The sequence below is a fragment of the Biomphalaria glabrata genome, chromosome 4 (assembly GCF_947242115.1).
Source record: "Biomphalaria glabrata chromosome 4, xgBioGlab47.1, whole genome shotgun sequence".
Taxonomy (NCBI): domain Eukaryota; kingdom Metazoa; phylum Mollusca; class Gastropoda; family Planorbidae; genus Biomphalaria; species Biomphalaria glabrata.
The window spans coordinates 28,424,610-28,452,421 of record NC_074714.1 but is presented as its reverse complement, the minus strand read 5'-3'; the positions used below and the strand labels follow the sequence as shown (position 1 = coordinate 28,452,421).

Here is a 27,812-nt window from a genome sequence, read left to right as displayed (position 1 = left end):
CACAAGCGGAACTATTAATAACTACTTCAGGAGAGAAAACACGGGTCCACAACCAACAGGGACGATATACAGCCAACCTCTACAATACCTTGCTTATGCCGATGACATTGCCTTATTGGGTAAAGAAACCTCTGACATTGCTAGAGACTTCACACAACTAGAAGAAGCATCTCGACCAGCAGGACTTGAGGTCAATGACAGTAAAACCAAGTACATCACAATGACAAGAGACAATCAAACAGAGGGACAATATATCAAAATCAAAGACCATGAATTTGAAAACGTCCAAACTTTCAAATATCTAGGAAGTACTATTTATTTCAAAAAATGACCTACTAATAGAAATAAAGGAAAGAATAGCAGGAGGCAACAGAGCATTTATAGTACCCACCATTTAATTAAGAGCAAAACAATTTCAAGAAAAACGAAGAAAATATTATACAAAACCATAATAAGACCAGCAGCGATGTATGGAAGTGAGACCTGGACACTGGCAAAGACATCTGAAAATTTACTTAACACTTGGGAAAGAAAAACTCTTAGGAAAATCTATGGTGCCATACAGGATGAAACAGGGTGGAGGACACGCACTAACCATGAGATATATCAATTGTATGAAGACCCACCAATAGTGAACGAAATAAAAAAGAACAGACTACGTTGGGCAGGTCACCTTGAAAGAATGTCAGACAACAGAGGAGCCAAAATCGTATACAGGCAAAAAACAAAAGGCAGGCGACCCAAAGGCAGACCCCGAATGCGATGGATAGATGATGTGGAAGCAGATCTGAAGCAGCTTGGGGTTAGGGCGTGGAGACGAAAGGCCCAGGAGAGATCTGAATGGAAGGATGTGTTAAAGCAGGCCAGAGCCCTCCATGGGCTGTAGCGCCACTGGGATGGGTGGATGGATGGATGCTTATCATAAACTAATCTTTGTAACATGAGATGGTGTGTGTTTATGTATGAGGCCACCAATAGTAAAGTAGTATGTGGGATGACCACTGTAGAATATATAAACTTATATGTAACTAATGTAAATCTTTTAAAGGCAAAGTGCAATCTTTGTTTTATAGTGACATTACCCGCGGCCTGCGGGTCTAAGTTTGTGTTTACTAATCTAGTGGATTGGATTTAAATGTATGTTAAACGTAGCTAATGATCCTTTCATTTTTTTCTCTTTCGCTACGAAAATAAAATTAGTTTTGCGAAAATGGATTTACCCGAGGCGATACATACATATCTATTAAAAACGAAAAGAGCGATAGCTTTGTTAAATGAATGGGATTATAAAGTAAACAATTAAACGAAATAATTTTTAGTACGCGATTCATGAATGAATATAGATCTAGGCCTATCTCAACCCGTCTTCGCAGCTTTCGTAAACGAATGTAGTCTATTAAAAATGCTTTAGAAAACCAAATTTGAATGTTTATTTAATCAAAATATGAAATGAATGGACTATAATTAGTATGTTCATGTGTTAAATTATAAAACTATCTGTGCTAAGAGAAGTTTTATCATCTTAGAGTTGAATTAGAGTTTTAGATCTAGGGATGGGATTATAAAGTAAACAATTAAACGAATTAATTTTTAGTAAGCGATTCATTACGGTATTGTCTAATGAAAGAATGTTTGTCAGGAAATCTGCAGTCACAGATATAACGAACTAATTAATTTTAAAAAATGCTTTTGAAACACAAAATTGAAGGTTAATTTTATTATATAATAAAATCAATGGATCTTCTTTTGTATTTTCATGTGTCAAAGTAAAAAACTATCTGCGCAAAGTGTATTTCTAAAAATTAGATCTAGGTCTAAATCCTTTCGATCTTTTCTATGTCAACATTGTAGACATGGCCTAGATCCATAAAATACTATAGCTGTAATAGAGTCGGACACATTTTTTTTTTAGGGTCTTAAGTTTGTTTTAGGCCTACAATACATACACTAAGGTCTAAGTTGGTACCTAAGAAACATTCCTGCCTAGTTTTATCAAGATTGGTCAAGCGGTTTTGATGTCTATAAGTAACATACATACACCTCACATTCTACTTTATAGTATAGACTAGACATATGTTACCCGCGACCCGCGGGTCTTTATTTGCGCATTACTGTCGATATAGTCACTGAGAGTGTTTTGTAAACAATTAAACGAAATAATAATGTAATAAGTAAAGCGAATGTGTCAATGTAAAAATAGTGTGAATGAAGCTATCAAATCAAAATAGCTAATAGGCTTAAATCCATTTTTTTTCAAATTAAAACATTTGCTTGTAGGCCTACATATATTTGATTAAAATTTGAGATGAATATACTAAATTTTGTATGTATTTTGTTCATGTTTATAAAGTATATATTGAGGTAGACATAGATCTAAATCTACACTAATCTAGAGTTAAACATTGGCTTTTATAGAGTTCATTCTCTGCTGTGCATGCGTGACCTTTTTTCATGAATGAATATAGGCCTATCTCAACACGGCTACGCAGCTTTAGCGAACAGCGAACGAATGTATTAAAATGCTTTAGAAAAACAAATTTGAATGTTAATTTGATTAAAATATGAAATGAATGGACAATAATTAGTATATTTATGTGTTAAAGCACAAAACTATCTTTGCGAAAAGAAGTTTTATCATCTTAGAGTTCAATAAGAGTTTTAGACCTAGGCCTAGGAATAGACTCAGTAGAGAGATGTGTTAATGTGTAACCATTGGTAATGTCTAATGAAATAATGTTCGCCAGGAAATCTGTAGTCACAGATATCAGGAACTAATTTATGTAAAAAATGCTTTTGAATAATCTAGTGGATTGGATTTAGATGTATGTTAAACTTAACTAATGATCCTTTCAAGTTTTTTCTCTTTCGCTACGAAAATAAAATTAGGTTTCCGAAAATGGGATTACCCGAAGCCGATACATTCATCCTATACTCTTAAGCGAGCAATTCTTGTATGTATGTATGTATGTATGTATATATATTTATATTTATATATATATATAAATTTTATTTCGAAAACGGCTCTAACGTTTTTCTTTAAAATTTCACGGTATGTGCATAATAGTGAGAAAAAAATTCTCATCTCATTGGCCACATCGGGAAAACTCGAGATCGACCGTTATATCGGTTTGAAAATGGCTCATTATCGAAAAATTAATTTTGGCTAGAATGTTTTATGAATGAAAATTTTCCATGACGTAAACGGGAAAAACGCTGCTTACGTCACTAAGCTTACAGCAGTATACTAAAATATTTCTTTGCAAACAAGATCGAGTTCTAAAGGATCAATAGACCTAATTAAACATTTGCGCACCATCTTACTGTAGATTGATTTATTATAGAACTATGAAAGAAAAGTAATGAAATTAAATGTGCCGATATATGATTAGTTATTGTGTTTTAAGTGCTTAATAAGTTGTTTACTCTTTAATTGTGTAGAGCGGTGTAGATACCTTTTACTTTGTTGTTTATTTTGCTGGTGACCTCCAGCTGTCTCGTTCTGAGGTTGCATGCAACCATATGCTCTCTTCTATGTCAGCTAAGTCAAGTTTGCGCCATAAGCTGGTCTTTTAAGCGTTTCGGTGTTACGTAGACCACTTTTTAGCTCACCAAAAAAGACTGCCTTTGGCATGCGTTCGTCTGAGATTCGTCTCCCATACAGGATACTGCTCTGTCCAGCGTAACTGTCGGACTTAAAGAATTCGGATACACATTTGAGACCAAAAGAAAATTTGCTGCCGAGGACAAACGCAGACGCTAAAAGAAAATCTTAATCGAGCACCGCGGACAACGGTTATGCTTGCCTTGGAAGTGGCAAGATATGTAGGTCACAGCTGCAATCCTCATTAATTTTCGGACTCTAAGACAAGCCTTATTATTATTATTATTTTGCTGGTGAATTATTACCATGTGCTCATGCTTCGGTGTCTACCTCTCCTGTACCAAAACAAAGGAAAGGGTCATAACACAGCTTCTCTACGCCTTACTTGCTCACACTAAACATGATATCCATCTAGCGGTCAACGAGTTTGCGTACGCTGCAGTCTCTTTTGATTTAACTATAAACCTCGGTAAAAAGCTTGGAGTTAGGGCGTGTTGACGGAAGGCCCAAGAGAGATCTGAATGGAGGGATGTGTAAAAGCAGGCCATATCCCTCCACGGGCTGTAGCACCACTGGGATGGAAGGATGGCAAAAGCCGGTATGAACTTCTTATAGTCAGGCTGGGCAGGGCACGTATCCCGTATGGGTAACGAGCATATTGTTCGGCGCAACTGAGGTGCCCCACGGAAACGTTTCTTTAGAAAACTAATGCGATGATTTAAGTCTAATAAGAAAAAATGCGCCATTTTACTTTGTCACTAAGTGCATGTTTTACCCTATAACGTAGAAAAGTTACACTGCAATGACTTTCTTTCAAGCCATTAATAGTAAGCCTACAATTGTTTTACGCAAAAGATGGATTGTAAAACTATAAGACGGACGTGAGCTGTAGTTTGTCTAGGCTGTAGGAGGACTTAAAAGACTTTAAATTTAATCGACATGTACAATTAGGCCTACAATTAGAACTAACAGAACACTAAAACAACTCTTCAGATTAGTAGTCTTTATCCGATCGTTCATTTTCGTAATTACAAGAATATTCCCAAAATGACTTCGGGTATGACTTCCTTAACAAATTATTCATCCGAGCGAGGCTCGGTCACCTGATATTGGGATTATAAAGTGAACAATTAAACGACATAATTTTTAGTACGCGATTCATGAATGAATATAGATCTAGGCCTATCTCAACTCGGCTTCGCAGCTTTCGTATACGGATGTAGCTTTAGAAAACCAAATTTGAATGTTTATTTGATCAAAATATGAAGTGAATGGACTTTAATTAATATGTTTATGTGTTAAAGTATAAAACTATCTGTGCGAAGAGAAGTTTTATCATCTTAGTGTTGAATTAGAGTTTTAGATCTAGGGATGGGATTATAAAGTAACAATAAAACGAAATAATTTTTAGTACGCGATTCATGAATGAATATAGATCTAGGCCTTTAACTCGGCTTCGCAGCTTCCGTACATGTATGTAGATTTAGAAAACCAAATTTGAATGTTTATTTGATCAAAATATGAAATGAATGGACTTTAATTAATATGTGTATATGCCACGGTATAAAACTATCTGTGCGAAGAGAAGTTTTATCATCTTAGAGTTGAATTAGAGTTTTAGATCTAGGGATGGGATTATAAAGTAAACAATTAAACGAATTAATATTTAGTACGCGATTCATTACTGAATTGTCTAATGAAAGAATGTTCGTCAGGAAATCTGTAATCACAGATATAAGGAACTAATTAATGTAAAAAATGCTTTTGAAACACAAAATTGAAGGTTAATTTTATTATATAATGAAATCAATGGATCTTCTTTTGTCTTTTCATGTGTCAAAGTAAAAAACTATCTGCGCAAAGTGTATTTCTTAAAATTAGATCTAGGTCTAAATCCTTTCTATCTTTTCTCATGTCAACATTGTAGACATGGCCTAGATCCATAAAATACTATAGCTGTAATAGAGTCGGACAACTTTATTTTTTTTGAGGGTCTTAAGTTTGTTTTAGGGCTACAATACATACACTACGGTCTAAGTTGGTACCCAAGGAACATTCCTGCCTAGTTTTATCAAGATTGGTCAAGCGGTTTTGATGTCTATAAGTAACATACATCCATACATACATACATACATACATACATACCCCTCACATTCTACTTTATAATATGGATATCTCTCAAGGGTTAAGTACATTCTATTTGCAACTAGGCACAGTGTATCTTTTCTCCAGTACTTTTAAAAGTTCAATAAATCCAGATTTCTCAACTACTTGGTAAGGTTCCATGACAGTTGCAATCATCTTTGCTATGGCCAAGTGAATGCGTTTAGCATTATCACTATTAATATCCCACAATTTAGCTTTGTCTAAGACCTCTTTAATCTCTGGTTGCTACTAGTGTGTGAGGCTTGACGAATCACTGGAGCTCGTAGACGTACTCGCACAGGCCAGTGATATTACTTGATGCAGAATTATTAACTGCTGATTTCAATGCAGTCATTTCGTTGAATAAGTCTGAGTGTTTCGAGCGTAGATGAGTAATCATAGTGGTGGTTAAGAAGTCGTTAGCTTTGCCTGGTTTACCACGTGAAAGTACTATTTTACAAGCATGGCAAACTGCTTTAGAGTTGTCCATTGTTTTGACATTAAAGTAATGCCATATAAGTGATGAATTTTTATCAGCCTTTATTATTGCCGTCCAATTTACTAAAGGCCCTTACAAGCCACTTTTATACCCATGGCTTGTGTAACAAAATACTTGTAGGGGTGTGTTCAGCGCCCTAATTGACATTTCTCTCCAAGTAAAGAAACTTAGTGTCCTCTAGACAGTGTCAATATGTCTTAACAATTTGCGTTCTAATCTATTCTGGTTTAAGAATGGTCGATGTCTATCAATACATTAAGTGTCATGGACAAAACAAATAAGAAGTTGGTGGTGTTGAGTCCGTTGAGCCCTCCCTTTAAAGATACCCCTGGCCAGTTTCTTCTATGCTAATATACACAGATTCTTTCTATTTGTATCTACATTAAAATTAGTTCCTAGCTTACTAAGCTTTTAAATATAATAATTATTAATAATATACTCTTGGTTTTAGGGTTGCAAAAAAGCACTCTTGTAGGTATCTTATATGTCCAACCTCATAATTGACATTTACCTCCAAGTTAGAAATCTTGGTAACAGTGTAGAGGTTTGGCTTGTAGTCCAGTCCCCTAATTGAGACTTATCTCAAAGTAAACAAACTTATTACCTGGTCAACAGTGTACAAGGTGTGGCTTGTGGTCCAGACCCTTGATTGATAACTTATCTCCAAATAAACAAACTCATACCAGGTTAATCTTGTAGATGTATGGCTTGTAGTCCAGCCCCCTAATAAAAATTATTCTCTAAGTAAACCAAGTCAGTTCCTTCATAAGATGTATCCCCTAGACAGTGTCAACATGTTGACATCTGGCTTAATGTGGTCAGCTGTCTATCTGTTAAGGACTAAACAAACAAAAGGAAGTGGGGGTTGCTCATCTACTTCTGGAGATATACTCGCACATCTAGACAGATTATCAGCGTGATGTAGTAAAGGAATATTACATGTTTACTGACCACTCAAATGTCAAGACAAGCTTTTAAAATGTGCCAGACATCGCTACTACGTTTGTAATGCGAATTTATAATGTAAAGTTTTATTTCTATTTAGATTAACACGCCTTGTCTTTGTACTAGAAGATATTTGGTGCATAGTCATAGTTTTAAAAGCATATTCTTTTATTTGAAACAAAAACGTTAATGTATTTTAGAACTGACATTACTGAATCATGTTCACATTACGAATATTGGTATATTTTTATTGACGTGGAGATTAAGTTTGACGACATTCGACGATTTCCTTCATTGAGTATTAAACTTTTTGTTCGACATCGTTTATCAGAGTCGACTACCTTTATATTGTTCGCCTTTTGCCTGTGTTGTTTCGATATTTAAGTGTTACCTCCGTTTGGCCTATCTGGAAAAGACTTAGCGCGGAGGTGTCTAACAATATTAATAGAAATATAAGGTGCTACGCTGTAGTTTTTACTATCCGATTTACTATTCGGCAGTGATATTCGGCCGAAACCGAATACTGCCGAATAGTGAAAAATGACCGGATATTTGGCCAAAGCCGGAGCGACTATCCGGTGCACCCCTAATATATGTACAGAAATAGATATTAATCATATCGAATTTTGACAAACTATTATAAAACTAACTATGCTTTTATAGGCACGGGCTGGTTGCAGCAGTTTTCGAGTCCATTCTTCCTAAGATATTTCCTTTAATAAACACCAGGAATGTTTCAATTATGGAAGACTAACTGATCGATTTCATTAAGTGAGGATATTAAATAAACATTAAATATCCCCCACTGTCTCTATACAGAACGTAGATGTATGCAATTCACTTCCTCGGGAATAGGAGAAAAGCCTTGTAAGTTTTCTTTTATTGGACCCCACATGCTGCTTATAAACAGATGTACTTTTTTATTTAATCGGATTGGATGGATTGGACGAAGAAAAATATCTTAATATCCATATCTATATTGTTTCGAATTCATTTGATAACCTTCCTCAGAAAGAAAGTTTCCTTAAGGGAAAAAAATTCCTATATTAAGATCTTAAATTATGAGGTAGTAAAAAATCTAGATGCCTTAACTAGGCCTGTTCCGGTGATTGAAAGGCATTTACTAAATCTCTCTCTCTCTCTCTCTCTCTCTCTATCTGCAACTATTTCAACAAAACTTACCCGTGGCTATTATTACGATAACCGTGATGAACGCCTTCCGGGTTGAAGTGGCCTCCCATAGAATGACATCCTTTACTAGAGTCACCAAATTCATGAACATGAAAGCCATGAAGCTGCTTATTTAGTGAAATGTCGTTGCTTGATAGATTTAAAAACTGCTTCTCTTCTTTGATGTCGGTACTTGTATGGTTTGACTGAACAGAAAACCCATGTAACTGAACCTCAACCTTCAGATACTGTCCTGGCTGGAGCATAAAGAAATGTATTTTAATTATCTTTTTTTTATTATACTTTTACAGTACTTGATCCGTTTTTTTTAAATCATAGAAATATATAGATGGTCATCAGGGGCGAACTGGGTATCAAAATCGGCCCGGGCATTACCATATAAACCGGCCCACAAATGATATGTCATATCATGGGCGTAGTCAGAATTTTTTCGGTGTGTGGGGATTTTTACCCCCCCCCTCTGCAATATATACATATATATATATGAGTGTGTGTGTGTGTAATTAATCTTCATTACATTCTGGAAAGACAGTGCACACCAGCAAGGACAGCTAGGTAGTATGGGGGAGCGCTCATCCAGCTGGGTCCGTGGCGAAGCTCCGGAATCAAGCATTATTTCCGTTATTTTAAGCTTTACAAAATGCATATTTTGAGGTATCTACAGTGCAATTAACTTGCTACTCTTCCGCTAGCTAAAAAATTCAAAAACCAAATCTGCTATTCACTGCACTTAATTAATGGAGTCAAGCGACTGGTAGAAAATGGTAACTATAGTTTTGCTTTAGTTTTTGTATTGGAGGAGGAGCGTAACCACAAAACCCGCTTTGGCTAGGCTTATGAAATTTGGTGACAGTAGTTTGCTTAAGTTGGCTGCACTGGTGCATTATGTAGGGTTTCCCTTTCAAACAATGAGATCTGAGACAAGTGGTGGTTTGAACCCTCCTCCTCCAAGCTACACCCATGAGACCCATGTGTCATATTATAGGTCATATTATAGGTGTAAGCCTAATTCTCTTCAAAATATATACAGTTTGATAACGCATTGATAACTGGATGTATGCTTGCGTAGGATTACATAATGTATTTTATTTATACATGCATGTAGTCTGAAAACAAAACAATACAATAGCAGCCTTAATGAGTTTGAAACGTTTTTGGTATTACTCATAGATTACAGACGTTTCTTTAAAAAATAAGATAGCTACGTCCTACGCATTTCATGTGTCAATCTAGTCATGCATGTTGATCTGTGACTTAAAATATGCTAAGTAATTGGTTTTCCTGGCTGACTCAGGCAACCCATTCCATTAAAAGATAAGAGAATGCAGAACGGCACTTACTAGTACATTCTCAAAAACGCGAATCGTATATGAATATATCATGACCCATTATTTAAAATATAAATATAAATCTCCTTTCACTAAATATCGGATGCGATAGCACTATTTAAATTATTATAAGAATTTCCATCATTAATTACTTTATACTATAAGCATAAGTTTTATAATGGTAAAAAAATGATATATCTAGATTTTTTAAATTAAATACCTATTTTTTTTTATTTTTTTTGTAAGCCCTAAGTATTTACTTTAATATTAGGATTTTTGTAGATCTATATTACTAAAAATAAACAAAAAAAAAACTTACTTTTTTCAATAGAAATCGCAGAAATTAGAACTTATACCTATATTGAGCTGTTAATAAGTTGGGTGGTTTGCGATTTCGCGGCTGTGTGTGTGTTAAAGTTAATTCCTATTAAGTATTGTTAAAGAGCTTCTTCTTCTTCCTCGTTCTCATTTTTATGTTGGAGTGTTCAGATGACTAGACCAATATATGAGATGAACGGCGCAGTGTTTTCCAAATCAGGAAGCTCTCCACATAGTTTTCTTTCTATTGGGTTGTTTTGGGGCCAGTGTCTTGTACGGGCTTCATAGTAAAGAGAATAGTTTTGAAGGACATGGTCAGCATTCTCTGGTGACACTCCACATGGGCAGATTTCACTGGTTCCAATTTTGAGCTTCCGGTACATGTGTTGTCGCATTCTGTGGTGTCCGGTCCTTAGTCGAAAGATTAGACGTTGATCTTGTCGGGATAGCTTATAATAGGCATCATCTTTCTTGTGATTCGAATGAGAGCTTGTCCATTTCTCATTTATTTTATTTATTACTAATCGACCGGCGGCGTAGCATACGCCGCTATTTTGCAGGTCCGAGCTTAGGCCACTGCAACCTATGCGACCGCAGTTGACCCCGCACTTTTATAGGACCCGCGCTAATTTTTGGTGTATAAATTATTAAATTAAACCATTTTTAGCGGCCCTCGAAAGGAGAGAAGACGCTATTAGTTTTGTGCGAAATGTCTGTCCGTCTGTCCGTTCGTCCCGTTTAGATCTCGTAAACTACAAAAGATATTGAAAATCCGACATCACAATATTTTAGACCATTCAAAGTTCTGATGCAACGGCTACTTTTGTTTTCTGAAAGCGAAAAATCTAATTTTTAAAAGCAGTTATGCAAGCAGTTTTTTAAAGAGAAAAAGCTAATTAGTACGTATTATAAGTTAGACCTAATTTAAAACGAATAGTAATCTTATAAACTTCATTATCCTGAATTTGTTTTTTCGCGAACAATAATTATATCAAATAAGCGATTGAGCCTTTTTAAAACAATTAGATCAGTTATAAGACATCAGTTAGGCCAGGGGAGGCGCGGTGGCTGAGCGGCAAAGCGCTTGGGGGTCCCGGGTTCGAATCCTGGTGAAGACTGGGATTTTCAACTTTGGGCGCCTCTGAGTCCCCTCAGCTCTAATGGGTACCTGACATTAGTTGGGGAAAAGCAAAGGCGGTTGGTCGTTGTGCTGGCTACGTGATACCCTCGTTAACCGTAGGCCACAAAAACAGATGAACTTTTCATCATCTGCCCTATAGACCACAAGGTCTGAAAGGGGAACTAGTTAGGCCAGGTTCACATCTAACTGTACATTCACTTTCACCTATCCCTTGATCTGCGGGACCGTTGGGGCACTACACAAGATCTGTTAACCTTCTTTCTCCATTCTTATCTCTCATTTGTCTTTGATATAATTTCATTCGGATGTTCTTTCTGAAAATATTGAAGCCTGCCTGGGTGGACCACTTCGGGGGCCGATTTTGAGTTTGTGTTTCCACACAAACTGTCTTTTGTAATCTTGTATAACTTATAACAGATTTCCCGCGGCCTTCTGTCGATTTAACAGGAGGTCCTTGAAATCTCCTGCAATTGCAAAATATACGAAAAGGTCCTGGAAATATCCGGAAAATATTAAAATCTTTTGAAAACTCATACAAATCTCCTGAAATATATAGACCAGGGTGGGCAAATTACGGCCCGCGGGCCACATGCGGCCCGCTGAAGTGTTTTATGCGGCCCGCGAATACCTACAGAAATTATGTGTACCCACAGTATATACATATAAAATGCTAATCTATTAAAAATAATTCTAAATTTTCCTACAAATTATCGAAACTCTCTCATCAAGTCAAAGACACAATCTCAGGCCAGTATTTCTTCAATGCTTTTAAGAACTGTGTTGAATGTTGGGTATGATTGGAACAAGATGGCAAGTGTAACAAATGATGGAGCTCGATCTTTGACTGAGAAAAAACTTTTTTTTTAAAGAATATCCCAACCATAAACTCTAAACAGAAAAGTTTGCACAAAGCTGCATGAATTCTCATCATTTTAGCTTAATAGGTACCAGAAGCTGTATTTCCACACTTTAAAAAAACTTTGCAGCTAAGTTTTAACATTATTGTGGTACACATACATATGTGAACAAGTATTTTTCTTGTGGAAAATAAACAAGTGTAATCACAGGTCGATGGTGAATGACTATAATTTGACAGCAGTCACAAGTATAACAACTAGAAAGCTAGTTCCACAATTCAGGAACATTACGCACGAGTGTAAATAGTTAAATTCCTCACATTAAGTACAACTGTACATTTGTAGTGAAATGTAATATGAAAAGACAATAGCAAATAAAAAAAATATTTTTTAATTGGTTTCAGAAATAGCTAACTCTAGTAATTCCTCAATTTGGAATGTGAAAAAAAGGAAAAGTGAATGTATGATACAGTATAAATATGAATTAAAAGACATTATACAGTTAACTAGCGTATTTTTCTAAGTTGTAAGTATACACACACACACACACACACATATATATGGCTGCCTGGTCGTGCGGTTTGCACGCTGGACTGTCGTTCAGATTTATCGATGGTCCCGGGTTCAAACCCTGCCCGCTCCCATCCCCCGTCGTCCTGCGGGAGGTTTGGACTAGGAACTCTGAAAGCAACATCCGAAAAATGTAAAACATTTTACAAACAATATATATATATATATATATATATATATATATATATGCGGCCCCCAATTCCCAAAATTTTGTTAATGCGGCACTCGATACAAAGAGGTTGCCATATATATATATATATATATATATATATGCGGCCCCCAATTCCCAAAATTTTGTTAATGCGGCACTCGATACAAAGAGGTTGCCCACCCCTGATATAGACGAAAATTATCATTTTGGGGTGTCATTCAATATGGAAAACGCCAATCCTAACGCGATAAAAAAAACGGCATTATGCAATACCCGCAAATGTGGAATCTAGTGAAAGAAGCTTTTCGCGCCTCAAACTAATGAAGAATTTATAGAGATCAACAATTCTCGTAGATAGATTGAAACATTTGGTAATTCTTGCTATTGAGCGTGATCTATGTAGGAAATAGAATTATTATGATATACTGTATGACTTCGCTACACGAAAGGCTCGTAAAGTAATTCTTTACGTAGTAAAAAATGAATAAAATGCAAAGACGAATTTATTTTCTAATACAAGCTCTTAATTTTCACTTATTATCCGTATCCCTACCCAAACTTGGCCCCGCGAAATCCGTTTCGCATAAGGCTCTACAATGGTTAATTCCGGCCCTGCTATTTAGTGACTACTTCCCCCCCCCCCTTGCCACTCAAGAGTGATCTTTCCATGGTGTGCTCTGTTGCCTCGATAGTTACTACAGAGTAGATTACTCCCCCCCCCCCTTTTTTTTAACGTGAGGTAGAAATAAAAAAAAAAAAGAGTGATATTTCTTGGTTACAGCGGTCCGGCCCTGCTATTTTGTGACTACGTGTTCTCTCCCCCCCCCCCACCCTCTTGTTTTCTCGTGGACTATCCGCAGAATTAAGATAGTGATCTTTCCTTTACTTCTTTTCATTTAAACTGTTGAGGAAAGAAGAGAATTATATATATATATATATATATATTAGTTTCTTCATTTTTTCTGGATAGAGTGCTATGTTTAATTTGTGAATTTGTTCTCCCACTCTTGGCGAGTGTGTCAGCTTTCTCATTTTCTTCTAGTTCTATATGTGCTGGTATTCATTGTATCCGTTAAAGAGCTAATGGTAGGCCCCTATTTTTTTTTTTGCGTTATATCTTAGACTTAGACTTAGGTACTCCCCCGCCGTTCGGCGCATTGGGAGGCAAGCTGTCTCCATAAAAATCTGTCATTGGAATGTCTGAAGCCTCCTGACACCTGGTGCCTACTGTTCTGAGGTCCTCCATGAAGGTGTGACGCCAAGTTATACGATGACGTCCCTGTTTGCGCTTTCCTCGTATTGGCCTCCATGTCATTGCAACTCTTGGTATGCGTAGTTCATTTTGTCGTAGAACATGCCCGGCAAATCTCATGCGACGCTCTGTCACAAGCTCACTAAGTGTTCGATTCCCAGTTCGGCAAAGGATTTCCTTGTTTGAGATCCGGTCTGTGTAACTGACTCCCAAAATCCGTCTCAGCCATCTCTGTTGAGCCACATTTAGTCTTTTCTCAATTTTGACAGATGACTTCCACGTCTCACATGCATATGTAGCAGTTGGAATGACGATAACCCGATAAAGGCTATAAAAATAACAGACCTGAAACTAGCGCGTGAAACTACACATTTACAGTACTTTATTTGATGAGTATTTTACCCAAGATCTGTGTTGTTTTTTTAGGACTAGCTTATTTCAAGTAGCCGGCATTTTCCAATACACAATTTCATACACAAAATAATTGTTGAAAAAAAATTATAGTGATTTTAAACTTTAAATGATTACTTAAAATTGTTACTCTAATCAATTTTGAATATTAGTTTGTTATGAATGTCACTGTTTATTTTGTGTCTGTTCTAGTTTCTTAAATTTTTCTTGAGTAAAGGGGTCTTTTTTTCTCCTAATGGGTATACCTGGTTTCTCCAAGCAGCCTATGTAAAATATTGGTCGTAAATAATGCTATGTTTATAAACGAAAAATCGCATTGCTGCATTATGATGAATGTACGTGTTAGTTCAATATATTTTATATTACTAGGTAACTAAAAATAACTGTATAAATAGACGTAAGTTTCATTTTTTTCTGTTAGACAAAGTCATATGGCAAATTTTTGTTTATATCCTAATTCTAAAAAGGAATAATAATAGAATTATACAGTAAAAATAATCACTAAGTTTTTTTAAATAGATTTGAAAGTCTAACTGATAAGATTACAAAGAGAGTTTGTGTTTTTGCAGATGTACACAAGCTACACTATGAGTCAGTCCATCTCTTCTAATTGTTTAGAAATGAGTGTAAAAATGTAGGCTTTTTAGCCTGAATTTAAGAAGTTACAAACTTCAAACAACTCTTCAATAAAACTTTGTATTTAAAAAATAAATTTATCCAATGCTCGAAATCCTGCTTGTATACTTAGGCCCTATTTAAATCGATCCGGTATCAATGTATTAAGTAGCAATAACCCCGCAAAAAAATTAAATGAAAGAAGATTGAGATATACATATATTTTTGTGACGGTACGCACCGGTACGGGGTACCGGCACCTTTTTTCAATGTCGGGAAAAATTATTACTTTTCTTGTATTTCAACGTTAATTGTTAATTTATTAGTAGTTGAAAGTTAGGCAATCTAACACTAAGTACATCAGCAATTTTTTTTACCAAAAAAAAATCACTTTATATATGTATACTTTGTATACAGCTTACTTTCAGCCGACATGCCGTATTATTAACAACACCTATATGTGAAAGTCTCAATCATTTAGAGCAGTGATGCCCAACCATATTTGGTCTGCGGGCCATTTTAATTTTCGGCATTCGTGTCGCGGGCCATATCACCAAAAAGAAAAAAAAATACAATAAGCTATTTTTAATAGTTTTATTTGTGGACCTACTTACATAAATTAATGTGATGCATGAAGTTTATCCAAAACCATCTTCTAAATATTTATGCCTGCATAGATGAAACACCAGGTCGAACACTGAATCTAGATGTTCATCCGTGAGTCGATTACGTAACATGGTTTTCGCCCGTTTCATCATTGAAAAAGTTTGTTCACACAAATAAGTGCTTGAAAACATCATCCTTAGTGATCATCCTTAGCGTTTGTTTTCGAAGATTTGGAAACGCTTCTGCAGGTAACATGGAGTAGAAGTCAATAGTCTGCATCACTTGAAATTTTTCCACCAGGAATGTCTGGCTTTGTAAGTCAATCAGTTCCAGTTGCAGATCTATCGGAGCACTTGACACATCGGCAGCAAACGGATTTTCAAAAAGACGGATTTCATTTTTTTTAATTCTGAAAATCCACAAATCTTTCACTGAAATTATCCATCAAGAGCCTCAGAAGTTGGATTATTCTTTGTTTAGGGAAAGACATATGTAGCTGCTTATTATTTTGTAGAGTGGTACAGGTTGGAAAGTGGTCAAGTTGCATCTTTTCCGCCTGTTGAATGAAGAGTTGCAATTTTGTTTAGAAAGCACATATGTCTGCATACACATGCGAAATCAATTTGTCTTTCCCTTATACTTTGGTGTTGAGTTCATTTAGATGTGATGTGATGTCGCATAAAATAGCCAAATCCTACAACCATGAGGGGTCGTTCAGTTGTGGCACTTGTTTTTATTTATCGGTCATAAATATTTCAATTTCGTGTCTCAAATAAAAAAAAAAACGTTTTAACACCTTTCCTCTGCTTAACCAGCCCCTCACTTCACTGTGAAATAGAACTTCTTCATATTCGGACTCTATTTCTGTCAGAAAATCTTTGAAAGTTCTGTGATTCAACGCCTGTGAGTTCATTAAATTTACAATGTTGAGCACAATCATCATCACATGGTCCAGATTCAAAACCTTTCCACAGAGATTTTGTTGGGGAATGATGCAGTGAAGCCGCAGGGGTTCAGTTCCATTTGACTCAACAACTTTTTAAATAACTCTTGCTGTCATTCCGCTGTGACATCCAACCATATTTCTTGCGCCATCAGTAGTCACTCCAACTAATTTATTCCAAGGAAGAGCAAGGTCCTCTATGATGGTTGACACTTCTTCGAACAGGTCTTCTCCAGTTGTTGTCCCATGCATGCTCCTCATAGCTGCTAACTCTGTTATATCATAATTGCTGTTTGTACCGCGAATTAATGCCAAGAGTTGCGCAGTATCAGTTATGTCAGTGGACTCGTCAGCAGCATTTGAAAACATATCGAATTCTGCTGCTCAGTCTTTTAATTGTGAATGAGGATTTACTCCCATATCTTCCACTCGCCTTGTAATTATCATGCGAGAAAAGTTGACAGCTTCTACTGCATTCTTCTTTTCAGGACACATTTCTTCCATCACTGCTAGCAAGCACTTTTTTTTACACATTTGCCATTGGAAAAAGTCTTCATTGCTCTACTTAAGATGTGAGCAACTCTGTAGATGGCCCTTATCGCAGACTCATTTTCTTGCCTCTTTTTGTTAAATATTCTTGTCAATTCCCCAATCTCTAGTCGTAACTTGACAATCTTGTCTTCGCGGCTCAAACCAAGAATGCCACCATATGTGTTTATGTGTTTGGCTTCATAATGTCTTTTAATGTTATGTTCTTTACTTTAAAAACAGCCACATTTTCTTTACAAATCAAACATGTTGGCTTACTATCATATTCCACAAAAAAGTAAAGATCTGTCCTCTTTTCATGAAAGTTTCTACATTCAGAGTCCACTTTTCGTTTCTTAGGCTCTCCCATTTCATTAAATCACAAACGTTAAACAATACGGTACCAATCACTTTGATATCAAAAGAACACGACCCAAAACGATGCATCAATGATGCTCTGTGTTCACACACAAGGTGTCAAGGACACGGCTAGCTCAAGACAGTAGCGTAATTTTCCAAGAATTAAAAATAGCTGTCTAGTTTTATCGTCATTGAAAAAAACAACACTTGTGTTCTTACAATACAAAAAATATTTACTATGAATATTAGAATACCAAACATATAGATGGAATTCATCAAAGAATGAGTGAAAATCCTAACGTAAAGAGAATATTTTTTCAACATTCTAATTTTTTAAATTTAAATTATTTTTTTTTTACATTTTGTTCCAATGCTTTGGCGGGCCGGATAGAAGCACGTCGCGGGCCAGGGCAGTAGTTTGGGCATCGCTGATTTAGAGTCTTAGACAGTCATTATTTATACTAGATTTAAGTAGAGTCTAGACCTAGATATAGTAGGCCTATTACTATAAAAAAAATAAAAATAATCACTCATTAGACATATCATTAGCAATTTTATTATTAGGTCTAGGCATTGAAAAGTAAATCTATTAATAAACTATAATAGATCTAAGTCTAATTACTAACTTATTAAATAAGTAGAAGTATTATAATGAATATCGTATGGATCTAGATTGACTAGATTATAGATAGATCTATAGATAGGCCTAGATCTCTAGCTTAGTAGATTAGGTATAGAGTATAGTAAATGTATTACAGTAATATTAGATCTATTGTCCTATGTCTATATCTAATAATCTAATAATTAACTTTAGTCTTTAGTAATATCTAGACTTTACTCTAATAAAAACTGACTATATGCATAGCATAGGCTAGACTCGGCAATCTAGTCTCAAGTTCGAATCTATACTATTACTAGATCTATTCGATTTTTATATATAGATCTAGACTAGAATTAGATTATAGATCTAAATATATAAATGGAGAGATCATATGCGGTGTTAGCTAATAGCGTTGCACAAGAAACGAACCTGGGTTTTTCTAAACTCTAATACTTGGAATGTATTGTAAAACAGCACCTACCTAAATAAATCGTAACTAGAAATAAAAAACCTATATTTATTGTAGTATATATATATAGGTCTGTGGTTGTATATTATATAGCCTTCGTAACTTCTTCTATAGAGAAATACCTTTTGTAATTTCTTTTACTGAAAAATTGGGCTATTCGCGTCTGACACATATATAATTTTTATGCTCAGCAACAAAGCCCATTAGGATACGTAATATTAATGGCAATGTCTTCGATTCCGAAGATTAAGGACAAGTGCAGTATTTCACATGACTACACGAACCCAGTTGCGACCTACATATTTTTCTGCACCTCATGTGGACAAAGTCGTTGTCCGTCGGCGGTCTATTTAATTTCTTTTTTCTTCGACTACTGCGCCTGTCTAATAAGGGCTTTTTTTTTTGGGGGGGGGTCTCAAATGTGTGTCCCGCAGCTTTTGTGAGAGCTCTCCAACTGTCTCTTTCAGCAACTTTTCTCTATTCCAGTGAGGGCAAAATGTGGCGCCTGAGTCGACCTTTTTGAGGGGGAGGGGCACCTCTGTCAAGCAACCTCCTTTAAGCTCGCCAAAGAGGACATGTACTATTATAGTATATAAAGTATATCTGTTTATTTTATCTTACATTTGATGTGCACTAATCAGTGCTTCTAATTGAACGGATGTCCAAGGTCATAATTTAAAGGACCTTTGTACTGGGTGTCAAAATCGGCTTGGGCATTTGTAAATATTCCGGCCCAAAATCATGTTAAATTTGATAATGTATCGATAACTGTACACATATAGGGGACGCTATAACTTTATAAGAAATATATATGTTGCCCAAAGTGTGAATACCTAAAAGGATAAAGCCTGCAAGTAGCAATGTCTACGGATGTAGGTTATTACATTAAGTCACAAAATGTGTTAAGATTAAATTAGTAATACACTGTCGAGTCAGTAAAATGTTATAAAAAAAAAAGATTCTAAAATGGTCACTTTTATAAGAGAATGTTATAAAACTTTTAAAACAATTTAATGCTTGTCATATTGGCCATTTCGGCCCATTTGGATGCCGGCCCACTGGGCATTTCCCGAATGCCCATATAGCCAGTCCGCCCTTGATGGTCATTAATCTTGTCAGATAACAATTTTGATATCCAGAGCATCCGATACTGTTGTGTATGGCATCTGCAATCCCGGACCCTTCCTTATTCTCGCTCTCCATGTGGATCTACCCAGTGCTACTTTTCCCCAGCTGGTAGTGTCGATTTTGAATAGCTTCATATCGCGTTTCCATACATCCGTATACCGTAAAAGTGGACGACCAGCGGCTCTCCTGCCTTCTGTTTGATCACCATACACAACGTCTTGTGGAAGTCAACCTTCTGGCATTCTATGAACTTGGCCAAGCCAACCAAGGCGTCTGCTGCTGATTACACAGCAGATGTTCTGGCACCCTGCTCTTTGTAGCACTACCTCATTGATTATTTTATCTTGCCACCTTCTTAAAGATCCGCCTTAGGCATTGGAGGTGGAAGATATTTACCTTTTTTCTGCCACGAGTAGGTTGACCATGTTTCACTTCCGTATTGGAAGTAGGCTGACCATGTTTCACTTCCGTATAGCAAAGGGCTCATCACATAGTTCCTGTAGACTAAGGTTTTGGGATATAAAAGAGCCATTGCTAACCTCAAAAAGTGCTGATTGGGATGCGTGATATAATATTTTTCATTTCTCTTCTAAGTTTTGAGATCTGAGTGTGACAGACGGACATTTTGCACAGACCTAAAAGCGGCTTTTTCCCTAACAGAGGCCACTAAAAAGAGAACAAGAAATATATCAATAACATACCAGCTGGTGTAGGAAAACTGTACCGGATATATTATGTCCAGAGTTATAGGTCTTCATATCACAGCGAGCAAAAATGGGTATTTCTGAAAAGAAAAAGCAAATAATATTTTATGTCAGCGTTTCTGAAAGTGAGAGATTACACCCCATTGGAAGTAAGGCATCCTAAAAAAAAAGACGCGACGCCCTGACAAGGTGATGAGGATGAAGCCGGTCAATTTTTTTTTTTCAAGGAAAAATATATACATTCGTTGTAGTTATTAAACCAAGTTAGAATGACATTGTTACTTACCAATGTTTTAAAAATTAACCTATTTAAAGTAATAGGCATGTCATCTACTAAGTATTACCGTTTAAAATGCACGCCGTTTTCATAGACAAAAAACATCGACTCAAAACTTTTCAAAAAGACTGTTCAAAATGTCTTCACTTACGCAAATTTTTTTTCTTATGTCAGAAAGCATTATTGTTATCCTTATGTAAGACCAAAACATCTTGTCCTACCTCTAATTCCGTCATTTTTCTATGTTCATTCACTCTGGAACGTGTTAATTCATTTCTCTCTAGCACCTGTCTATCTGCTTCTTCACATGCCTTTATAACCTGATTTCTAGTTTCTGTCACAATATCGTAACTGTCATGATCATGTGAAATTATCAAATCTTTTAATATTGTTGACATTGTTTATATGAGTAACTTGAATGATTCCCCTTGACTAAGGGACTGAATGTTGGAATGTTATGTGTCATGTGTGTTAACATAGTGTGTAAATAAATTCACTCATGAATCTGGTACTAGAGTGTTGGTGTTGTTTATTAAGTGTAGCGTTCCTAGTTTAACAAGTGGTAGCAGAGCTGTAAGTAAAATTATTTACTTTATTGATCCAATTCGGAGTAATAATGGCTACTAGGATAGAGATTCCATCATTTATTAAAGAAAAGCCATACGAACTGTATAAACAAGAGTTACTAGCATGGAATGAAATAACTGACTTAAAAGAAGATAAAAGAGCTATAGCCATAGCCCTTTCACTACCACAAAACAGTGAATCAGGGATCAGAGAAAAAGTGTTCGAACAATTAGACCTATCAGAGCTCAAGTGTCGGGAAGGCTTTGAGAGACTTTTGCAGTTTCTTGACAAGAACTTGGCCAAAGATGACCTCGCAGATAGCATTCACAAATTTGACGAGTTTGAAGATTTTAAACAGGGGGAAAACCAGACAATACAGGATTTTATAGCAGAATTTGATACAAAATATAGAGGAATAGAGAAGAAAAAGATGAAGCTGTTACCTGAGATTCTGGCCTTCAAGTTACTAAGGAAGGCAAGAATAACACGAAATGAAAAGATGCTTGTTTTGACCGGAATGAATTACGCCAATCGTGACACCTTGTACGAAGAAGCTAAGTCATCTTTGAAAAAGTTTAAGGGAGAAGAAAGTAAGCTGAAGGACCAAGAGGCATGTATCAAACTTGAGCCAACGTTTTTGGCTGAAAATGAAGAAGCTTTATGGGCAGCGGGATACCAAAGACGTGAAAACTTCAGTAGCTTTGGAAAACGAGAAGATCAGACAAAATGTAATTATAAGCCTAAAGTCGGACATCAAGTGAGAGGTGGAGGACAAGGAAGGGGCGGCACCCGAGGTTTTGGATTCCCAAAAGTTCAACGAAGTTCGAAAAATATTAACCCAGTTGGTCCCGACGGAAATGTCTTAACATGTAAATCATGTGGATCATACAGACATCTTTTGTCCAAGTGCCCTGACAGTTGGGAAAACATGTCTAAGAGGGTCAATGTTGTTGACCAGGAAGAAGAAGCCTGTTTGTTCACAGGAAATCACAAAGATGAAACTTCCCAATTGGGGGTCGAAGCTTTTAACTGTGCCGTATTGGACAGCGCATGCAGTAGTACAGTGTGTGGAATGACATGGTTGGAGGCTTTTTTGAGCTCTTTAGATGAAGAGGACCGCAACAAAGTGAAGTTAAGAGAAGGTCACAGAATGTTTAAGTTTGGTGGTGGGACAATAATAAAATCAAAAGGTGAATATGAGTTACCTGTCACAGTGGCTGGAAAGAAAGTTAAGCTTCTGACTGATGCTGTAGAAACAGACATACCATTATTACTCTCCAGATCTGCTATGAAAACAGCAGGAGTAAAAATGGATCTGGAAAATGATACAGCTGTTATATTTGGAAAAGAGGTCGCCTTAAACTTAACATCTTCTGGTCATTATTGCATTCCCATTGACAAGACAGAAATGATTCAAATTGAAGAGGTCAACACAGTAAAAGTATTCGACGAATCCCCTGAAAAACGCAAGGCAACTATTAGAAAACTACACAGGCAGTTCGCACACCCTCCGAAGGATAGACTTAAGGCTTTACTTCAAGAAGCTAACATTTGGTGTGAGGATTTTGAAGAGGAATTAACAGATATAGAAAGAAGCTGTGAACTGTGCAAAGTATTTGCCAAGACACCATCTCGACCTGTAGTGGCCTGCCCTATGGCCAGAGACTTTAATGAAAAAGTTGCAATGGATCTCAAACAATACAAAGGTCAATGGATACTGCACATGGTTGATATGTGGTCGAGGTACAGTGTTTCTGTACTAATCAACCGGAAAAAAACGTCTAATGTCATTGATGCCTTGATGACAAACTGGGTAGGAATATTTGGAGTGATGAAGGCGTTGATGACGGATAATGGCGGCGAGTTCAATTCTGATGAGCTTCGAGAAGTAGCATCAATCTTGAACATTCAAGTTAGTACAACTGCAGCTTTCAGTCCATATCAGAATGGCTTGTGTGAACGGGTCCACGCTATTACCGATCACATGCTAATGAAACTTGAGGCTGAAAATTCAGATGTAGATCTTGAAACTCTCTTATTCTGGGCTAATATGGCTAAAAACTCTTTGCAAATGAGAAATGGTTATAGTAGCCATCAACTTGTGTTTGGGAGAAACCCTAATTTACCTAACATTCTGCAGGCGAAATTACCAGCTTTAGAGGGCAGCACAACAAGTGAAGTCTTCCATAAGCACCTGACCGCTCTCCACGAGGCACGTAAAGCTTACATTCAATCAGAGTCAAGTGAAAGAATACGACGAGCCCTGCGTTCTAAAGTTCGAGCGTCAGAGCAGGTGTTTCAAAATGGTGACAAAGTTTTTTACAAGCGTGAAGGCAAAGAGAGATGGTTAGGACCCGGAAAGGTGGTATTCCAAGATGGAAAAGTTGTTTTTGTGAGACATGGTGGTGTATTTGTCAGAGTGGCACCTAACAGACTTTATAAAGCGAGCGTGGAGGAGGAAGAGAGTACAGAAGATAATGAGAAGAACACAAAAACGATTCATGACATCATCAAGAGTGGTGTAAGCGAAATATTTGATGGAGATCGTGAACTTATTAGAGATGAAAGTGACACAAGGACAGACATTCATTCTGTAACTTGTTTGAAGCCAAATAAACAAATAGAATACAGAATGGACGAATCAGAACAATGGACAAAAGCTACCATTCTCGGAAGAGCAGGCAAAGTCACAGGAAAATATAAGTATTGGTATAACATAGAAAATAATGTGGACAAAGAAAGAAAAAGTGTTGACCTTGAACGAATTGAGTGGAAATATTCAAGGGGAGGCAATAGCGACAATGTATGTTTATCAATGGTTGAATCAAGCAAAGAGATAGATGAAGCCAAACAATTGGAGTTATTGAAATTAAAACAGTTTGAAACATATGAAGAGGTTGAAGACTGTGGACAAAATGCTATTTCTACACGTTGGGTTATAACAATGAAAAATGGTTCACCAAAAGCACGTCTAGTTGTAAGAGGATTTGAAGAGCAAGACTTAATACCAAAAGATAGTCCAACTGTTGCTAAAGGTTCTATGAGAATTTTTTTGTTAATTGTGGCTAGTAAACAATGGCAGATTAAAACAACAGACATCAAATCTGCATTCTTACAAGGAAAGCCCCTGGATAGAGAGGTACATATTATACCTCCAAAAGAGAGTAACACTCCAAGTAAAGTTATTTGGAAACTGAAGTATGGGCTATATGGACTCAAGGATGATGCAAGACAGTTTTATTTAAGTGTCAAAGAAGAGCTTATTGAACTTGGCTGCATACAGTCAAGCCTTGATCCAGCACTGTTCACATTAACGAGTGATGGAGTTGTATGTGACATCATTTGTTGCCATGTCGACGACTTTCTTCATGCTGGCAATGACGTTTTTTGAGAAGACTATGTGTGAATTGCGTCAACGATTTGTGGCAGGAAAGATAGAAGAGCGAAATTTTTATTACATCGGATTCGATATCAGACAAGTCACAGATGGGATAATCCTGGACCACACAGCGTACATCGAAAAACTTGATCGCCCAAAGTTAGACCCAGCAAGATGTTTGCAAAAGGATTTGCAGTTGAATGATACAGAACAGTCTTTGTACAGAAAACTCATTGGCCAGTTAAATTGGGTCGTTCAAGGCTCCAGACCTGATATGGCTTTTGAGTTAGTTGATCTCAGCACAAAGTTAAACAAAGCTTTGGTTACAGACCTAATGCGAGCAATAAAATCATCGGAAAGCTAAAGGACTTAAGACCCATACAATTGTATAGAGGCCTGCATGGAAAACCTGAAGAAGACTGGGAGCTGCTTCCGTTCTGCGATGCCGCTTTGGGTAATCTTAGTGGTGGTACAGGAAGTACAAGTGCTCATATTGTATGGATTAAAGACAAAGACGGGCATTGCTGTCCAATTTTTTGGAGAGCCTCGAAGATCAAAAGGGTAGTTAGATCTACCATTGCTGCTGAGGCATTAGGCTTGCAAGAAGGCCTAGAGTCTGCCATCTTTTACAGAACTGTAATAGAAGAACTCTGTGGTCTTGAGAAACAGTCGTTGCCTATCACAGTTTTCATTGACAACAAAAGTGTCATTGAAGCGTTGCAGACCACCAAACTAGTGGAAGACAAAAGGCTGCGTATTGACATTGCTTCCATCAATGAGATGTACAGGACTGAAAGAATTGAAATTCGCTGGTGTCCTGGGAGAGCACAACTAGCTAATGTAATGACCAAACGAGGCGCATCGGGACTTCTACTGCTGACCATACTGCAAGAAGGAAGACTCCCGGATGAGTTTGTGTAAGCAACACTATTATTTCATTTTTTTTCCTTAATCACCATATTTCTATTTCTAGTAATGTAAATATACCTTTGTATAAAAAAAAAAAGCCCTGCCATATTTGTTGTTGTAATATATCATTATTCCTAGTCATGTGAATATGCCTACTATTTCATTCCGTTATTCATTGTTTTTGAAAAAAAAAAAAAAAAAAAAACATGAATAAAACAGATTTTTGTAATTTGTTTGATTTTCGAGTTATTTTGCTTTACACAAACTCTTTTACATTGTACTATTGTAATGTATAAAATACTTGTTAATATAATATGTACTATCCTATTTCTCGGTTGATTTTCCATTCTTTTCTGATTCTGGATTTTTGCCCTTGAAGTTGAAAGTAAGAATGTGTGAGAAAAAGAAAAGAGAAATTGTAATGAATGTTGACATTGTTTATATGAGTAACTTGAATGATTCCCCTTGACTAAGGGACTGAATGTTGGAATGTTATGTGTCATGTGTGTTAACATAGTGTGTAAATAAATTCACTCATGAATCTGGTACTAGAGTGTTGGTGTTTTTTATTAAGTGTAGCGTTCCTAGTTTAACAAATATTGTCATTGGACCTCGTGGATTTCCTCCATAAATCATTTGAAATGGTGAAAACCCTGTTGTTTCATTACGACTCTCCCTGTATGCAAATAGTATTGACGGTATTGCCATGTCCCACTCTTTGGGTTTATCATACCCTACTTTAGATAATGCTTTCTTTAGATTGACATTAAAACGTTCACAAGTGCTCTGTGGATAATATGAGGTTGTAAACCTTTGCTGGATCCCAAACATGTTCAAGAATGTTGTAGCCAATTGACAGTTGAATTGAGTGCCCCTATCTGACAATATTTCTTTAGGAAATCAAAATCTTGTAAATAACGTTTATAATGCTTGTACTATGTCTCTAGCTTCAATTCATTTGAGTGGGATAGCTTCCGGCCATCTGGCGCACACGTCTATCACAGTTAGGATATAACGGTGACCCCTATTTGATACCACTGGCATTGGACCGATTAAATCAATCGCTATTTTACTAAATGGTCTATCTGGTACATCCACCCTTTGTAATGGTGCTTTTATGTTTCTTGCTCCTTTTCTAGAACATAATTGGCACGAAGTCACATAACTTTTTATGTCCTTACTAATTGATGGCCAATAAAAATTCTGAAATATTCTTTGTTTCTTTTTGTGTAGTCCCATGTCCTATTTATGCTATATCGTGTCCATTTTCCATTACCAGCTGCCTGAATTCTCTGGGTACCACAAACTGAATTATTTTTTTCCATGCCATTCAATCTCAATAACAAGAGTTCCTCTTTCTACGTAGAATCTTCCTCCTCTACCTCCTTTCTTTGCTAGTTGGCGTAACTCTGGATCATTTTTTTGTTTTGTGATACATTTTTCTTTGTTAAATCCTATGTCTTTGATTTCAATTGTTTCTATGTTTTCATGTTGTTCTTCATCATGCTCTTTTTCCTTAGTTGATAGCTCGAACAACTTTGCTAAATCTCCTTCATCCACATCTTTACTACAAGATCGAGTAGTGACCATTCCACAACAATTTTTCCAATCTTCTATCTCCTTTTCCGTGCACTTCTTTATGTTTGTAATATTGCCAATAATCAAATCAATTTGATCATGGTCTATAACACATGCCTCTACGCTCCCTGTATAATACGGTGTTCACTCGGGCCACGGGTAATCGAACTGTTTTACCATCAAACATAATATATGCTTTGCTTTTTCCAGTATATTCGTGATCTTCGACCAATTTTCGGTTTATTCCAACAATAGTGCTCCCAGTGTCCCTTATCGTTCTGGCAGCCTTCTTACCTACAAATGTTTGAAAACAGTCTAGACTTCCTGAGCTCGACAACAACGACAAACTTTGATCTCTTCTATTTCTTCCGCTGTCATATCTTCCCTGTCTGTTTCCTTGATATCGCCCTCTGTAGCTATTATACTGGCCTTGTCTACTATCTATTTGGCTTCTTCCTTGTCCTCTAAACCTATTCTGCTCTTCATACCTAAATCTTCTATTGTTGCTATAACTGTCTTGTGTTTCTCTAGCTCTATTAAATGTTACTATTTCTTCAATATCGCTACCTCTGTTTAACTTTTTTTCAGGATGTGCCACTTTGTAAGCCCTTATTAATTTTACAATCTCATCTACAGATTTTGGCTTTCTCTCCAGCAGGAATATTTTTAGTTCGTCCTGACTCTCATAAATGACATAAGAAATACTTTTAGTCCACCAAACGTCTTTTCTATTTCTGAT

The 27,812-nt window shown here is 36.5% G+C and overlaps 1 protein-coding gene across 3 annotated transcripts in view; it reads right to left on the bottom strand.

Moving 5' to 3' along the window:
* Positions 1-27,812, bottom strand: part of LOC106062953 (GATA zinc finger domain-containing protein 14-like) — a 91,329-nt gene that overhangs the window by 48,158 nt on the left and 15,359 nt on the right. For all 3 annotated transcript variants that reach the window (XM_056025871.1, XM_056025870.1, XM_056025869.1), the window contains 2 exons: positions 20,361-20,443; positions 8,373-8,617 (listed from right to left, as the gene is read on the bottom strand). In XM_056025871.1, coding sequence (XP_055881846.1) covers positions 8,373-8,617; positions 20,361-20,443 — 328 coding nt within the window. The remainder of the gene's footprint in view (positions 1-8,372; positions 8,618-20,360; positions 20,444-27,812) is intronic.